Here is an 18904-nt window from a genome sequence, read left to right as displayed (position 1 = left end):
TGAAGAGATCTGCTGCTACAGGTGCCTCCACCTGAAATACCTTCTCACAGCTCACCTGTTAAAGAGTTTTTTTCTGTGACTTGAAATGAAGGGTGTAGTCTCACAGGTAGAGATCCTCTTACGTCAGTCTGTGCTGAATGAAGCAGCACTCAGAGTATTTTTTCCTTTCGCTGATTGCAGGACAGGTAACAAATTCAAAGCAGCGCTCTCAGAAAATTACAAAAAAAAGTAGAAAAGGGGGAGAGGGGAAATGATGCTCCTTGTTGAAATTGATTTCCCTGTCTTTCTGCTCCTTGTTGGGAGGGACTGGCTCCTATTTTGTCTGAAGGATGTCGGAAGTAACTCAAGATGGGCTTTGCGGTCTCCATTCTCCTCCTTAATTGTATTTTGGTGTCTTTCTAACTATGAAGTTTGGAAACCCATTCCTGTAGAGCCTCTGGCTTTCACTGTGATGTGTCTGCAGTTGAGATCAAGACGACTGTTAGATCTGCCTCCAAGTTGAGTGGCATTTCTGGTGTGGCATAGCGACGGGGGATTTCTTCCACAGAGCATGAGTCTCAGGAGACTTTGTGTGTGTGTGTAATGGGAGAATATTTTGGCATTCGCTGTATAAATGTGACTTTAAAATAATACCAATTTGTGATTCTTTTGTTGACCCTCATCTAGAAAGTCAAGAGTAAAGAGTTATGATGATGTGACTGAAAACATTCAATGATTGCTTTTTTTTCTTCTAGGAATTTGAATTAGCTGAGTCAGATGAGACTTGGCAATATGATTTCTGAGACAGGAGGCTTTATATTTTGCAGTTACTGATGGGATGTTTTACTGAGGCAGGTTACTCAGCTCTTCTCATTACGCTTTCTTGTTAAAAGGAACAAGGAAGGGTGACCAGAAAATTAAATAATTTTAAGTCCTTTATTCCCCTCATAATGTTTCTAAATGGAGCATTTGGAAGCACATTAGTTGTCAAGGAAAATATATTTTCTAATAGCCTTATCTTAATGTATTTTTAGTACTGAAAGTATTAAAATATTCACGAATCAAAGCTCCTTCCTTCCAGATAACTTATGCCTTGTAAGCAATACAGAAACAATTGCAACACTTCTCTCATAAGAAACTTGTCTAGTACTATTTGCAAATACATCCTGAATAATTTCAGGTACAGTTAAAAAAAATAAACAACTGAACTTTTAATTCTGAGCAAGCTTCTTCCCCTGTGCACCTCCACCCCCAGATGTCTTGATCTTTGAGAGTTCCTCTTAGTGATTAAACTGACAAGTGATGAAGCTCTGTAAGTTTTTGAAGTCTGGCTGAATGTTTCATAGGAGTGGTAAAATGGACGCTTGCATTTTGTCAGGCTAGGTAAATGCATTTCCAAAGCTTACCATCACAAGAATGCACTAAAGCTGTTGGACTGAGAAAATGCCTGCCGTGTTTCAAGCCACACTTGGAAACTGTTAAGAGGAAAAGCTTGCCAGCCTTCTGCACCTTCTTCCACCATCTCCTCCTGAGTATCTGACTTCATAAGGACCTCATAGCTCGGTTAGAAATTGGTCTCTAAGGGGAAGGAAAAGTTGGAGTTGCACCTCCTGGGGTGTTGCTTCGGGGCGATGTTCCATCCTTGTGGACAGACAAACCCCTTTGCGCTCTGCCTGCAGAATATCAGCGTGGGGAGATTTTGGTGGGAAAAGTCACAAAACGTAATGCAAACAGTAGTATTTTCTACTACCTAATCTTGTAAAATTAGACCCCATTCATGAGCAGAAACAATTTTCCATGGCAGAATGGAAGTGTGGTTAAGTATAGCCTATTCTTCAGCTTGTGGTAGATACAATGCTACAGCTGTTGATTTGAGGGTGGAGTACCTATGATTTTTCTCTCACAAGGATGTGAACCATTTGACACAGTCACGTGGATTGTTCTGTGGTATCAGCAAATCATAGCACCTTTGAAGTATAATGAAATTTATTGCACATGTACTCTTTTAAATGGTTACTTTTTTTTTAGCCCTTGTATATCAGATTGACCTTTCATCCAATATTTTATATACACCATGCTGCTATGTGTGTGCATGTATATTTCTAGTTTATGTTATTAAATTCTATGATTAAACCTAATGAATAATGTAAACAAAACTTTTCAAGATTTTAACTTTATATAGAAGGGTACTATTTGTAAGGAGTAGGTTTTTGTTACTCCTCCTGAGTGAATTCTAAGCCACTCCTGCTTGCTCTAAGAATGACAGTATCAGTTGTAGAGGTTTTGGATTTTTTTTTTCTCCTTTTGAAAAACTAAGAAGAGTGAAATAGATTCACTTTTACCTTATATAATTTAAAATAAATTGTTAAATAGTTTGAATCAAGGATTTGTTATTCTCGATGATAGACAAATTAGAAGATGCCTCATAATGTATTTAATTTTGTTTATGTATTTGTAAATGGAGTTAATGAGATGCAAAAATTTAGAGGGACTAAGCAATTCCATGGTACCATTTCTTTTCAGGGTGAAATTGTACCTAAGATGATTTCCTCACCTCCAGACCATTACTTTAAGTCAAATTGTCAGCTATATGTGAGACAGCTGATTGCTTTATATGCGTTTACTTAAGGTGCATGTTTGGTTTTAGGTTCACCAAAAATTTGTCACCTGACAAGATCAACCTGAGCACATTAAAGGGCGAAGGTCAGCTGACCAATTTAGAGCTGGATCAAGAGGTGCTTCAGAACATGCTGGATCTTCCAACATGGCTTGCTATAAACAAAGTCTTTTGCAATAAAGCATCCATTAGGGTGAGTATTTTATTGTGTTGCAATGGTAATTAGCCACATCTTTCTTTTTTCCTTCTGCTTCTGTAAACTTTCAAGCAACTTTGTATTAATAGAAAATTGTGATGTGTGCTTGATAAAATTTTAGAGAAAAACAAAGATGTTACCAGCAATAATTTCTTACTAATTTTTGTTTCTCATGTGATGACGTGAAATACATATGGAAATGTTGAAAATAAGTAGTGATTTTTTTAAATTTTTTTTTTCCTCTCTGAGTAGAATTTATTCCTGCATGTTCTGAAATAGGGGTAGAGGTAAAAGCTTGTATTTGCCCATGGTAATTAGTCTACTATAATTGTTTATTTTTCTCTTTTTTATGTGTTATTTCTTCTCTTTACCCTTCTCTTTCTGTTGCTTTCTTTCTTGTTCCTTTCCTGTTTTGAAAAATATCTTTCTGAGGGATTCTGGTCTCTGTGGGTAATGTGGAAACACTCTAAATCTAGTAGACGTTGCTTTTTTGGTCCTTGCGGCTGCTAAGAATTGAAGCAATGTTTATCGTGTCTCCTAGGTTATACTAATATGAGAGTAAGAAATGAAGTTATGGCTTGTTTTTGATAGTAGTTATGATCTGGTCAGATTTTGGCACCTCTTCAGTCTTTTGGGGTTTTTGTTTTGTTTTCCTTAATGGGAGATTGTCCTGATTTTTCTGAATGCAGTGAACTTGGTGCTTTGTTGCAGGCATCCAATTACTTGTAGGCCAACAGAGCAAATGTGGATTTCCTTTCCTTTTAAAGGAAAGAATGTGGAAGACAGTGTTGATTTTCCTGATGCTTGACAACTCAGTATTAGAGACAGATGCTATTTTATTCCTCTGTTTTCTGCTCAGTGATAAGTAGATTAGATTTTGAATTTCTGTTTTTAACACCTAAAATAAATTCGTGTGTGCATAAATTTACTATACAATATTTTTCAGATAAACTTGATATTTTGAAAGGAGTATTATTCTGAGTTCAGGAGTTACAAATATAATTTGTATATATAAAAAGCATTCTAAACAAATGCTTTATTTCACTTTATTTTTGATATTTACTTTGCTTTAGAATAATGTTTTCCCTTGCAGATACCATGGACAAAATTGAAAACACATCCCATCTCTTTGGTGAGTTTTGAGATCAACTCCTAAATATACTCTGTGTAGCAGAATTTATCTCAAATATTTATATAGTTCTCGACCTGACTCTAGAAGTAACCAAAACATTAATGGGCCTTTATTAAATGTCCTCTGGGTAGCGGCAGATCAAGACAAAATGCCTTAATGTTTTTCGTGGTAGGTTTGTTTTCTTAACCTATGGCTTTGGGCATCATCACTATAATGTTTGATTGTTAGCTATTTTCTGTCAAGTTCTTCAGTCTTTACATCTTAATTTGGGTTTACCTGAAGGGTGGTTATTTGTCCAACTAACATTTTTACAGGTTCCTGCCTGTCTTTTGGAGCTATCTTTTCTAAGGATTTTTCTATTCTACATCTGTACTCCACCCAATGATCTCAATTATGGCAGGTTTGATATATGTAACAGTTCAGGGTTTCTGTAACAGCCTAGGATTCAGCCTGGATATAAATAGGATGTAAAATGTGTAAATAGGACTTAGCGACAATTAGAAGTAATGCTAATTCTTGCATTTGTTCTATTTTGTTCATTTTTAAGTATACTAAGAAATGTGGTGGCACCAGATGTGATCTGCTTGATGATGGCTAAACTTTTCTTAATTGTGTTTATTTAGGAATGAATATTCCTTTAACTGTCATGCTTCCCAGTCTTGCGCTGAATTCCTGAATGTGCTTGTAATGCCTTAGTTCTGAATCAGACTTGGGAAAGACATGTTGTTTTAAATACTTGATGCATTTGCTAGTGACCCAGTTGCAATGTACTAATGTCTGTACCGCTTCTTCCTGACACACAGAGCTTAAAGCGTGGTAATGCTGAGGTGAGATGATTCAACCTCTTGACTGTAAGATGCAACTGCCAAATTAGGAAACCGGCTTAAGCTGTGCTATTCTTAAAGATTACATACTTTGACCCATGGTAGCAAGGCCTGATTGTTTGTTTTGCTCCTATTGAACTTATCTTAGCCTCAGAGATTGCCAATATGACTTTCAAAGTCACCTTTTTTACATAAAGCTTTCCTTCAACAAGTGCACTAAATTGATAAAAAAAATTCACTCTTCAATAGTACACTGTACAACAGCCTCTTTGACTTCTAGAGCAAGGTGAATTCAATGGCCTAAATGTCCAACTTCAGCCCTTTATTACATCACTGAACTTCCACTATTTTGTTGGGGATATTTTTGCTACTGAGAGTTCGATTAAATTGGAATAGCATCCTCTGTCTGCATAGCTTAGGAGGTAACTAGAACCCACTTGTCTAGCCAAAGGTACTTTCACTGAGCTGAGTTGCCCTTTCTGAAAATCTGTCTGTTAACATAGTGGCCAATGCTAAGTTATCTTTGCTCATAATCAGTTTTTGTTTCTATATGATAAACAATATAATTTTGAGGAGTGCTTTGGGGACCTAAGGAGGCTGTGCAGCAGTTTTTCCTCTATCAAAGTACAGTAGTTGCCAGTGAGAAAAGAATAGACAGGTATCTACATCCAGGTGTTCTTCATTAACTCCTATTTATATTATGCTAACTCCTTAAATCACTGCACTACTGTTCTTTGCACTAGTCATGTAGTGAAGGAGATTGTTCTGAAGCTCTTAATTTAAGAAACCTTAGAAGAGTGGTCAAACATCTAAAAATGTTAGGATAAACAAGAGAAATCCTGGCTTCCCCCCAACCCCCACTATCCTCAAACTAAGGGATTGTTATTCATTAAGACAGCTGAGAAGATAATTTAAAAATGTCCAAATTTACTGTTAACAGCTAACGCTTCCCTTTAAGCATCAAAATATAGTGAAGTATAAATAAATCTGGACTGGAGAGTTTATGACTTTCTAGGTAGTAGTCAGGGCATTTAATGAGTAAGAGTAGCACAGAAAAAAGTTGTGGAGCAAGTGGATTATGAAGACAGGTGCAATTAACACAATATGATAATAAAGTCCAGTAGGTAGAGCAGGTTGAATCATGAAAAATCTAAAATTGAGGACAGAGTTTTCTAGTGTGCTTTGTCTGACCTAAGAGAGGGTAAATGGAGGAATTTAGAAGGGGTGGTATAAAGTCAGAACTAGACAGGGAAGTAGTATTAGCTGTTGTGTTTTGATGAGCTTCCAATGGGACATGGTTTCAGACCCATAAGCCTTAAATTAAGAGCCTTCCCAGGCTGTATGATAAATTTAGGTCACAAGCATTGTAATGTAAGTTAGGAGATTCTTGGATTTATTCAGTTGCCGGGAATAAGGTTTTGCATTTGGTGTGTTCCCATTCTGTTCACCCCCATGTTAGTATGCATTATTTATATCTATGTGTTATAGTTCTACTATTTAAATATAGCCTTCAGTTAAAATAGGATTTAGGTGTCTCATTCCCTTAATTCCCAGCTTCTTTTGTAAGGGTACCACCTCATGTACAAAGAATACAGTAATAGCATACAATTTTACTATAATATGTTGTGTTGCAAATTATGCTAGAATATATCTTTTTAGAAATTACTTGTTTTACTAGTTCTACTGAAGATGCATATACACAGAATGCATACACACTTATATGTGTATGTATTACATATATTCAGATTTTGTTTTAAAGATGCAGCACAAAACTTCATCTGCTATCACGAATTTTAGTAGACGAGTTTCAGATATTTTCCATTAAAATTTTCTGAACTTACTGAACCATTTAGAAAACTCAGGAGGTATTAAGTATTTCACTGAAAGAACAATTGTATAGGAAGAAAACCGAGATGAGCCCACATTAAATCTTGCCCTTTTTGAAATGGAATTTTTGAAAATGTGTGTGATGGATAAATAATACTCAGGGATCAAGAATTATGTTATCCAATATTTGACTGGGAAGGTCAGTTAGAATTCACAAAACTTAAAAATTTATATGAACAAATTAAAAAATAGATAATTTTGGTACGCTACAAAGGTTTATGGGAAAATTGACATGGTAAGAACTGTTCTGTGTATATTTCAGAAAAAGTTCTCAAGTGATTTTTTTTGTTTGTTTGTTTTTTCTTCATATGTTATATATTTACTTCATTACCTCTTAGGTCTCCAATTTTTTGTTTTGTTTTGTTTTTCAAGTCCTTGGATAAAGTTGTAATGGAAATGAGCACATGTGAAGAGCCACGTGCCCCTAATGGACCCTCTCCTATTGCAACTGCATCTGGACAGAGGTCAGTTATGACACTTACATGTAATTAATTCAAAAAAGTTTAAATTACTCATTTTGAATTAATATCAAACAGTTAGATCCTGGGCAAATTTTCAGAAGTCTGTAGTGTTGCAGCTTGCTATTTCTTTCTCTCCAAAATTTTATTACTTGTAGGTGGAGTTACATATGTATAGCGATAATGGAACTATGCAGACCCAAGCCTGGAGAGAACATCTGAACTATGTATGGAGCTTCCTAGGCACATTTCATATGAGTGCAACTACTGCATCAAAAATTTACCAAGTTTAATTGATGTTAAGTTTTTTGAAAATTAAAGACATTTTGCCTTCAACCTATTTGGAAAATATATATAATATTGGGGTGGGTTTTTTTAAAACTTTATTTTTCCTTTGTTTGGTCTAAAAAACATTATTAAGGGCTATTTGTTAGTGTGGTGTTTTAAAGTTCTATTTCCTTTATTGTATCAGCCAAATCTTACTGAAAGATTTCATGCACAGTATATAGCCCAAAAGTCAAGTAATTTGGTGGGACAATATAGTGTTGCATCAGTGATTTCCATCCCCCCACTCCCCTAGTCACTTCCTTTTTATGGACCCAAAGCATTTTTCAGTGGGCTTAGGGACCCATATACAGAGAAACAAATTTGGTGATACAATTGCTTTTCTTATTTTAACTTTTGCCTAATATGTAGAAGCAGTCCATGGGCCTCTATGTCTCCTAGGGTACAGCTTGAAAATCATTGCCATAGAGATTCTGTGTAGGATGGAAGTTATAAAAAGGAAAAGGAATGACAAACCACATAAAATCTACTTTTCAAAGAAGCAGAAAAAAAAAGGCAAAAAATTTTAGATGTTAAAAGAAGATTTAAAATACAATTTTCCATTCATTAATCTAAAACATTCAGAATGCATAAGATTTTTATTAAAAAATTAATTGCAACTGCTTTATCTTTTTTAATACTAGAATGCATTTGATGTAGAAATGTAACCACGATTTAGGATGCCTGTCTTTTATAGAATGAAACAAAGCAAATACTTTATACTGTTTTGTATACAGGAAAGACACTAGTTTTAATGGGTGGAGTAATTTAGCTTATAGAGATAAATACTAACCAGATTGAAATTGCCAAATAATTGATTTGACATGAGTTACTCCTTATGTATACGTAAAGAGTAGTAAGATTTCTACATAATGCTGTAGACTGTTATTCTTATGTATGTATAATATATAATTTTTTTTAATACATTTATATATATGTATAAAATATTTATCTGGAAAAATTGCATTCATTGTTATACTTAACGGAGATTGATCTTGGTCCAAAATATGTTCTTTAATGACTATTTTGAGATTAGGATCATAGGATGGAAATTCTTGTAAACTAGATCAAGTATATTTAACAAAAATTCATAACTGGAGAATACATCAGGAACTTATTTTATGGTTTGTTTCATGTTGTATTTCAACTGTTTAAATTTATTTTTGTGCCCTTTCATTAGGTGTGTATTTAATATGTTGGCATTTCACTTTTTAGTGAATATGGCTTTGCTGAAAAAGTGGTAGAAGGCATTTCGGTTTCTGTGAACTCCATTATAATAAGGATTGGCGCAAAAGCCTTTAATGCTTCATTTGAACTTTCCCAGCTGAGAATATATAGTGTAAATGCAAACTGGGAACATGCTGACCTCAGATTTACCAGAATACAAGAAGCTCAGCGTGGAGAGGTAAATACTATCTTTTGCTAACTTTTTTCCCTTGTTTTTGTAGTAAAGGAGGAGGAAGTTAAATTGCAACCTTATACAGTCTAGGAAACATGCTGTTACTGGCTATGGAGACATTCTGTGCCCAGTAATTTCAGCTGTCCTCTAGAAACACAAGGATGTAAAAGTGGTAGATGTGAGTCAGATCAAATGTTATGTATCTAGCAGTGGCCAAAATGGATGCTTAGGGAAGAGCAAAGACCAGGGCAAGCATATGTACTGTTCCCTTCTTATGTTCTCCAAGCTTGTGATCATTTTAAAATGAAAAATGGACCAGACTTGAAGAGTACTGAAAAAAACCAGGAATAGTATATTAAGTGTGGAAGGATAAGGCATTGTGCTGGGGGTTTTTATTATTTTTAAAGCTTTAACTGGTTATTTATTTGCTTGTGAGGGTTTGCCTAATAAGGATTTTTTTTTCTTTAAGCAGTTTTAACTGAATTTTAGTCAAGTTCCTATGCAAGAATTAAATATTTTTCTTGGAATAACTAAATCATACATATACAAAAAAGTAATAGCAGTAAAGTGCATACTTTTCTACTGTCTGGGAGAACTTAACATGGAAGTCCTAGATTGGTGTATACCATTCTTTTGCTTTCTGCCATGTAACCAAAGTAAAATGCATACTGAGTGCAAGGTTGATTCTAAATGCTGTATGTTGTATTGAGAAAGACTTATTTTAGCATGCACCTGGCCTTGGATAAATAAGTGTGTCAAATTTTGCCCATGTTTGCCCATTTAAAGATGATTATTCCAGAACAAAGACTTTACTGAGAGTTAAGGAGTCAGGTAATTGCTTTTTATGTAGTGAAAGAAATGCCAAGAGAATGTTAGGTAAAAATACCCCCACAATAACAAGTTGAAAACTATTTTTCTGACAGTTTGTCTTTCCTGGAGCTTATCTGTATGCTAATGCTCCTGAGTCAATGAAATCTCACGAGGAAGAAGTTTGACTAGATGGAATTTTGTATTGCCGTATTTTTTGATTTTGTGCTTTTTAGGAAGAATTTTATTCTGAATAATCGTCCCATACACAACAGAACTCTCCCTGGGGAGTGTTCCTTTTACTGCAATGAATTCTGGAAACACAAATTTCTAGAAACTATAGTGAATGATTTGTTAGTGGTAAATTGCATGAAAAGTTGAAAAAATAAAAACAACACTGTGCTACAAAGATAACTTGTGCAAAACTATACTTTAAGGGAGCAAGCTTTTAGCTTTGCGCTGTAGGTACACTCTTAACGTAATAAGGAATCTCCTTAGAATTTTTTTAGAAGCTTCCATTCATCCTGCATCTTCTGGGTGAGGAAGGTAGGTACTCTGCTTTTCTGCAAATAGTGTTTTACAGGCTGCTTTGCACTGTGCCTTTCCATCTTGCGGAATTATTGTGCGTGCCTCCTTCCCAAACACATTGGGTCTGTTTTACTTAAGTCTCTGCTTACATTTGCAGGACATAGGCTGTGCAGTTTTCAAACTAGCTTAACATTTCTGTGATGTTATCGAGGTAGAGGAGGATCAGGGTTTTACTTCCTGAGACCTGTAAGTGGAATAACAAGTGACTTGTATTTGTTTGGTTCATATGGCTCTGCGTGAAGGATACATATATGTGTGTGTGTATATATGTGCAGATATATACATACATGTGCACGTGCTTAGGCGCAAGTAAACTGTCATATTGCATAAAGGTGCTTTTCTCTTTTTCTCTCTCTTTAAAGGTTTTGACTTTTAAAGAAATCAACTGGCAGATGATCAGAATAGAAGCAGATGCAATCCAGAGCTCTAAGCATGAAATCATGAGTGCTCCAGTTCGACTGATTACTAACCAATCAAAAATTAGGGTCACGCTTAAAAGAAGGGTAAACTTGAAAAGTTTGAAATCTTTTATTATTTTTATGAATTCATTTTTAACTCATGCTCTTAATGCATATGTGCACATAGTAAAGGTTTTAAATTTAGGCCATATATAATGTAGAATTCCCTGAATTAAGTTTTTAATAGCATATAATCTGTAAGACTGTAGAGTTTACAAGAAACATTGCAGGCAGAATTTGAAGATGAAGACATTGCACAGGTCCTACTAACGAAATCGTTTGATCTGCAGAACTTTATGATGGTGCATGTTGTCCTACCTCTTTAGATTCGGGCAATATTTACATTATTTGCATTTAGAGAAATGCATCAGTTTAATATTCAATGCATGCCAAACATTAAAAGTGAGGCATAAATATAGTATATCTTAGGTACTTTTTAGTTAATGAGGGGATTACAATTTAAAATAAAAGATATTTTTATTATTTATATGGAAGAAATTTGCTTTTTGGGAGGTGTGGTTTTGCATTCAGCTTTTTTTTTTCTTATAGTTGGTATGAGAAATGTAAGTATTTAATGAATCCATTTGACTTGTTTAAATTTTTATTCTACAGTTAAAGGATTGTAATGTAGTGGCATCAAAACTGGTTCTGATTCTGGATGATTTGCTATGGGTTTTGACTGATTCACAGTTGAAAGCTATGGTGCAGTATGCCAAATCTCTTAGTGAAGCCATAGAGAAATCAACAGAACAGAGAAAAAGCTTGGCTTCTGAAACAGCACAGGTATGATAATTGTCTCACTATTATCATTATCAGGTGTTCTAAAATACAACACAATGTGGTTTGTTGTGTTAATTTATTTTGGAGAATGTTCAGTTACTCATTTTCATTCAGCCGTGTATCTTAAATTACATTGAGAATGAATCACAGTAGTACAAGATAGACTTTATTTTACAAGATTTTGTGTATTGATGTTAATTGCAGGAAAGAAAAAAGTTGTATTTATCCATATACAGAGTATTTAGATTTCTGTACTTACTTAACAGTTGATTAACTGTTTAGTGAATTTGCTCTCCAAATATTTTCTGGTTATGAATAAAAAAAATATAATTAAGATCTACTAAAGTAGCCTTAATGTGTGGATAGATATGCTTACTACAGTGATTTAAAGTGCTTGTCCAGTTTGTTTTCGTGCTACTAGAAAATTAGCTTTTAGTAAGAGCTTTCCATCATGCAGGTCTCTTGTTGGAATATATAGTGGAAATAATAGTTGGAAATAATTCTGCTTTTAACATATTTCTGCTGGCATAGATGTGATATTGATGCTGTATGTAAGATAGTCTTACGTAAATCTTGGTGGTCTTTCAGCACATACAGTAGACTAGACCAGCTGGGCTTTTGTGAGTGTTGGGGGTAGGGACCTCCTCTTGTCTGTAAAGCAGCAGCAGAAATACACTGATAAAAGATAGTCCTATAAAAATAAAACATAATTTATTACTAAGGCTGATTGAGTAAAGTCATTTGTATAGAATCTCTTACAATAAAGATAGTGTACTGCAATGGAGAGTTCAGTTCCTGCGGCGGTGCTGATGACTTATGGCATGATTCAGTGGTTTAGCTACAGCAATCTAATGGCTAGCTGTTAGTGAGCAGAAAGGTCCTGATTCTCAAATTCCCTGGTACTGGCACCAGCTCACGTTTGACCCTATTGTGAAGTAGTTTGGGGAACTAAACTAGCAGAAATAAGCCCAACAAAAAATTGATAGTTTTCTGCTGGTTTAGCTCCCTGAACAGCTTGCAACAAAAGTTAGAAAAATACCAGTGCTGCAAGTGACAGGGCTGTAAAGAAGTGTGGGGGAAGAGGAGGAGAATGGGGGATGCACTGGTACTGTCTCTTTATGACACCTAGGCATTAGCTCAACTTACCTTTATTCTAAAACAGCACACTTAAATCTCAATAACAATCCAAGGTGAACGCATGTGATGCAGATTTTTCCTTATTTCAAAGGCCTGTTTTGAGTAAGTAAAAGAATATTTCTGGTTGAAAGGAAGGATGAACTTTATAAATTGACATGACTAAATATTTTTTTCAGAGCTCTGCCCCTGCACCCAGCTCTCAGCAGGTGAAAGCACACCAGACAACAGCAGCACCTGATCAAAATGATGCAATAGTAAAATTATTTAATGATTTTGATGTTAAGGAAACCTCTCATCACTTAGTAATTTCTCATTTGGACCTACATATATGTGATGATATCCATGCTAAAGAAAAAGGTAACTTTCAAAAAAAAAAAAGTAACATGCTTGTGAACCATAATCACTTTTAGAAGACATTTGGGGGAATACGATAATGTTAATCAAGAGTCTGTCTTTATTTTAAAGGAGTATTCGGAATTGTCTTCAGTGTCTGCAGACACATTTAAAATTGGCTAGATGCCTCTGTTAGGACAACATTTCATTATTAAATGTAATTATTTTAGAATAAACGCAATAAAAACTGCTAAGAGTGCTAGTAGCCTCAGTGCTTTTCCTGTCTTGTAGAAACTGATTCTGTCCAGTCTGATTGTTACTGCTGTTTTTTCTTTTATATTATAAGTTAACTGGGTTATGAAGAATGCAGTGGCAACAATACTGTGGCTTGAAAGGGTCACTGTAAAATCTGCTTCTGTATTACTTTTATAAAATGCAGACTAATAAATGAGCAGTCCTCTTTTTGTTAGTAATTTAGAGAATTTGGTATGCTCTGCAGCACATGGAAGGAATGGAACAAGTGTTCTGTGGCTTTATAATTTTGTGTGTAATACTTGTACTTTGGGGTTTGGTTTTTTTTTAAATGAAAGGCTATTGCATATAGCCATATTTAGAATCAGGAAAAAAGAAGACAAATGACACTTCTTTCATGCCTTTTAAAAGTGATCAGAAGAGAATGACATATCAGTGTATATCCAAGGAGCTGGCTAGTCACTGAAAAATTTAGAGGCATACAAGGTCTTCTGAAGAAAAGAGTATGGAAAACTTAGGTTTTAGTGAGTATATTTCCTTGATTGGGGAAGAATCTTGCAGAGCAGCAGAGCATAAGGCTCACTGGCTAGAGACATATTTCCTTACATGTGGTGTATCTACTGCAGTTGGGATTTATCATTCTTGGTGAGATCTCTTTATTGGTCCTTTATTTTTGGCCATGAAGTTTAAATTTAGCAGTGGAAAAAGCAGAAGAGAAGACTCTGAGAAGACCTCTTTACTGCGATAATATTTGTCAAATAAAATTAAAAAAATTGTATTTACAATAGTCTTGAAAGTAAATGTTGGCTTCAAATGACTGATCATAATCATATATTCAGTGTGGAAAGTTTTCTTTCAGAAAAACTGCAGCAATATGTCTTCAAAGAGTTGTCTACTTTTTAATAGCATTTAAAACAATATGCAATTTGTTAGTAGCAACCGAGTACAGAACACAGGAGTTCTAAAAGCTGATCTTTAGAAACCAGTGAAGACTATCTGAATGAAAATTTTGAGGGAAGATAATGAGGTTGTAAGGAGAGCCAGGAAAGGGGAGGAAGAAGTAGCTGTTTAAAGGAATGCAGCAACATAAGAACTAACATGCTAAATACAATGTCTGCAGAACTGAGCGTGGTTTTATTTTACAGACTCAAATAGGCGTGTTACAGGAGGGGCAATGCAGCTTTCCTTCAGCTATTTAACAGTGGACTATTATCCATTTCACAAAGCAGGTATGAAAATGAGCATTTTGTGAATTACTTGTGAATTAACTATCTTGCTTGAATACTAAAAAAATTGTGTGTGTATATGTATACAGGTTGGATAATAACATTCTAAGCATTTGAAATGCACACCTTTTTATTTCCTTCTATATGCAAAAAACCCCAACAAAAGCAACAACCTGGGAACCAATTAATTTCTGTGAATGAGCTATTTTAGGCCAAACACTTTTCCTTTTCACTGTTCTGTTTGGTCAACAAAACGGTGTTTACACATTTCTGACATGAAAAGAATTGTGTGTTGACAGAGGAAGGCAGTATGGCAGATTGAGAATTCACTAATTGGATATTTGCAAGAGTCAATCTGCTAGATTTTTTTTCCATATAGAAGTCTATTTTATGTCCATTTCCAAGCAATGTTTTGAGTTTTATTTTGCTAAACAAGAATCCCAGTGTATAGAGGTTCAATTGTATAGCCTTTTGTTAAGAAATTGTTATTAAACAGATATTAGAAATTTCCAAAGAAGCATTTCTTACAAATAATTTCTAGTAAATAGGTTTTATAGAAATGTAAAAAATTTAGAAGACACAAAATATGTTTGCTGTTGAATTTGAGATCAAAGGCAATCCAGTACAGTGGAGGGGCTTTTAGTTGGTGGGGGAGGGTTGGTTGTGTTTTGTTTTGCTTTTTACTAACACAGACCACCCATTTTGGAGTGATTATTCACGTACATTAAAGATTGAATTAGCCATAGCTTGCCTCATGTCCCTGTTGTCACTCATGGTTGCAGGTGGAATCCTGTAATGTCAATCTATTTCATTCATAAGTAGCAAGTATAGTTTTTGCACCTTAAAAAATGTAATTTAGCATAGGTCAAATAAACATGCACAGCCACAGAAAAGAATATGCTTAAGAAAAACAATATTCTTTCCTTGCTATAGATTGTCCTAATATGGTTTGAAATTTGTTTCGTGCCCTATGAAAGTGGGACCTTAAGTTACAGAGGTTTAACACATGCCTGTCTTGTGACCCAGCTGTTTTTCATTTACTGTCACTTCTGGTTTCTACTGTGTCGAAGTGAGGGTCTCATCTATCTATGGTTTCTGTGAGCTCTCCTCAGAGAAAATGTAGAGAACCAGGGAAATAAATAGTTTCTTTTGGAAGGATTCTTAGCTAGGTTGAACCATGCACTGTAGGCTCTTGGATGGGCATGTTAGAAGCTCACTGAGAATGCTTTTAGGTAATGGTTACATGGGACATAACTCCCACTACATGAAACCAGAGGTGGAAAAGATCAGCTGCAGAGCAAAGGTTGTGCCTCTAAAGGTAGTGTTCTCCTGCAGTCTTAAATGGTTTTCTGTACAAGTATGTTTAAGTAACAGAAATCTAGGTCTCATTGATAAGCTATGACAAAAAACTGCCAAAGGTGGTGGTGTTTAATCCAGTAGCGTGGATGTGTGGAGGGGAAGGCAACAGGCCAGAAAGTTTCTTTTTCCACTTTAAGAGGTCATCCTTTTTTTTTTTTTTTTTTTCCTTTTTAAGAGGTCACTGTTTTAGAAGAGTGTGGCAATTCTATAGGCAAACTATCGTCACAGAGAGGAGAGCCCCTTTACTCAAAGGAGCACATATTAATCTTGAAAGTTCAAAGGGAGTTCTCTAGCCTTGTAGGTATCATGCCTCTATATACTGCTCTTATCAGGCTATCACCTGATATGCAGAGCATTCCTATCCTGAAGTCGAGGCTCTGCAATATTGCATACTGAAGGACAACACCAGATTAATACCCTATAATGGTAGGGAAGGAGGAGATAGCTATATTCTTCTGTGACTGTTACCAGATTGTTTTCTGGTTTTGTGCCTCTCTGGCCTACGGAATATCTAGAAATAGCTCTTTTGGTATCATCTTCTTGGAAATTGCGATTAAACCTTCAGGAAAAAGTCCTCAACAGTTAATTATTTTGCAGATTGGGTTCTTGGGGGGGGGGGGGGGGGGGGGGGGTTTGTTTTTGTAACAGACCCTACGTAGAAAGACTCAGAAGGGTGTCTGAGGCATATTTGCTGTAGGGTAAATTTCTAACCCATGGAAAATCAAGCCTTCCAACAATAGCCTTTCATAGTACTTAACAAAAATGAAGCAGGTTGTATGTCCATTGACTGTGATAACCCTAACATAAGCCAGACTTATTGGATATTGTAAACCTGTCTGTACAGCAATCCATCGCTTTACTAGTCCTCCCAGACCTGCCCTCACAGAATCTTTTATCCAGACCCATTATCTTTGCAGCTGATGTGTTGCTGGATGATGATCAGAGAAAGCTGCTGCTTTGCCATCATGTAGGACATTTTGCAGCACAGGAAATTCTTGATCAAGCTGATATATTGAGACAATATGAGAAATTGGAAAGCATTTTCTTCCTGGACAACCAGCAATAAATTCAGATGGTAGGAACGTCAGTGCCAGCTCCACTAAAATACTGTTTTCTTGTTACAATCTGGCCTGCTCTTCACTTTTCACAGATAAATGTGGCAATGGCGTCTCCATTTATAGAATTGTAGAATAGTTGGGGATGGAAGGCACCTCTGGAGATTGTCTAGTCCAACCTCTCCGGTTAAAGTGGTGTCAATTAAAGTTAGCTTCCCAGGATTGTGTCCAGTTAGTTTTGAATAGCTCCAAGGGTGGAGATTTGTGTTTATTTTCTCTTGTCCTGTCACTGGGCACCACTGAGAAAAAATCTGGCTCCCTCATCTTTACTTCCCCCATCAGTCATTTATACACATTGATAAGATCCCTCTGAGCCTTCTCTTCTCCAGGCTAAATGATCCCAGCTATCTCAGCCGTTCCTTGAAAGGTATTCCAGCCCCTTAAGTATCTTTGTGACTATTTTCTGGACTCACTCCAGCAAGTCCATGGCCGCTTTGTACTGGGGAGCCCAGAACTGGACCCAGCACTCACCTGGGTTAAGTAAAGGGCATGGATCACCTCCTTTGACCAGTTGGCAATGCTTTTCCTAAGCCGCTCAAGGTGCTGCTGGCTTTCTTTGCATCAAGGACACATAGCTAGTTCATATTGAACTCTACTGTCTCAGGTTTGGGTTTCTTTCTGCAAAGCTGCTTTCAACGGTGTTGAAAGCCTTGCTAAAGTTGAGATAAACAGCATCCACTGCTCTGTCCTCATCTATCAAGCCGGTCGTCTCATAGTAGAAGGCTGTAAAATTCATCAGGCATGATTTCTCCATCATAAATCCATGCATGTGTACTCCCAATCACCTTCCTGTCCTTAATGTGTTTTGAAATGGTTTCCAGGATTATTTGCTCTGTTGCTCTCTGTTACCTTCCTCCATTACCTTCTTTGAGGTGAGGCTGACTGGCCTGTTGTTCTTTTCATCCTCCTTCTTGAAGATAGGAAGGACATTTGCTTTCTTCCAGTCATCAGGAGTCTTTCCTCATCACTATTCAATTGACAACCTTTCAAAGATAATTGAGTGGCCTCCCCATGACATTGGCCAGCTCTCTCAGCACTTGTTTGCGTCTCATTAGGATCCCATGGACTGGTGCATGTCTCATCAGTGTAAATGTTTCCTAAGGTAATGCTCCTCTGCTGAGGAGAAGGTTTCCTTGCTCCACACTTTCCCAAGGGTCTCAAGGACCTGGGAATTCTGAAGGCAAGTGTTACCAGTGAAGACTGAGGCAAAGATGGCATTGAGTTCCTCAGCCTTCTCCATGTTATTTGTTACCAGGTCCCATGTTCCATTCTGCAGCAAGACCAAGCTTCCCCCCTTTTTGCTGGTGATACACCTGTAGAAGCCTTTCTTGTTGTCCTTAATGCTCCTCATTAGATTCAACTCCAGATACGCTTTGGCATTCCTAACACCATCCTCCATATTATTTTTGGGTAACCTGATGCTGTTTCCACATCTTGTACGCTTCCTTTTTATCTTTGAATTTAGTCAGGAGTTCCTGGTTCATCCACACAGGCCTCCTTCCATATTTGCTAGATTTCCTGCTTTTTGGGGTGGACTGTTCTTTGGCTTGGAGGTGATTCTTGAACATCAACCAGCTCTCCTGGGCCCCTCTTCTGGCCAGGGTTATATCCCATGAGATGCTTTCAAGCAGGCCAAAGGCTGCTCTCCTGAAGTCCTGGGTTGTCATTCAACTTTTTGCCTTGTTCCTTCACCTCGGAATCCTGAACTCCACCATGTCATGGTCACTGCAGCCAAGGCTGCCCCTGACCTTCTCATCCCTGAACAGTTCTTCCTTTTTTGTAAGAATTGGGTCCAGCAGAGCATGTGCTCTCTTTGGCTCCTTGATTACTTGTGTTAAGAGGTGGTCATTGATGCACTTTCAGAAGTGGCATGGATTGCTTGTGTCTTGCTGTGTTGTCCCTCCAGTAGATACTGGGGTGGCTAAAGTTCCTAATGAGGACCAGGGTCTGTGAACATGATACTTCTTTCAGTTGTCTGAAGAGGGCCTCATCATCTTCCTAGTCAGACAGTCTGTAGCAGACATCCACCACAA

General features: G+C 36.5%; 1 protein-coding gene across 1 annotated transcript in view; it reads left to right on the top strand.

Moving 5' to 3' along the window:
* Positions 1 to 1610: 1610 nt before the first annotated feature.
* Positions 1611 to 18904, top strand: part of UHRF1BP1L (UHRF1 binding protein 1-like) — a 41473-nt gene continuing 24179 nt past the window's right edge. Inside the window, exons 1-9 of the mRNA XM_010561986.1 lie at positions 1611 to 1681; positions 2627 to 2789; positions 3886 to 3924; positions 7008 to 7099; positions 8633 to 8822; positions 10574 to 10714; positions 11282 to 11452; positions 12763 to 12943; positions 14317 to 14400. Of these exons, the coding sequence (XP_010560288.1) occupies positions 1611 to 1681; positions 2627 to 2789; positions 3886 to 3924; positions 7008 to 7099; positions 8633 to 8822; positions 10574 to 10714; positions 11282 to 11452; positions 12763 to 12943; positions 14317 to 14400 (1132 nt within the window). The remainder of the gene's footprint in view (positions 1682 to 2626; positions 2790 to 3885; positions 3925 to 7007; positions 7100 to 8632; positions 8823 to 10573; positions 10715 to 11281; positions 11453 to 12762; positions 12944 to 14316; positions 14401 to 18904) is intronic.

This window comes from Haliaeetus leucocephalus, unplaced genomic scaffold, assembly GCF_000737465.1.
Source record: "Haliaeetus leucocephalus isolate CR32 unplaced genomic scaffold, Haliaeetus_leucocephalus-4.0 Scaffold151, whole genome shotgun sequence".
In the NCBI taxonomy this organism is placed as follows: Eukaryota; Metazoa; Chordata; class Aves; order Accipitriformes; family Accipitridae; genus Haliaeetus; species Haliaeetus leucocephalus.
This window is presented reverse-complemented; position numbering and strand designations above follow the sequence as displayed.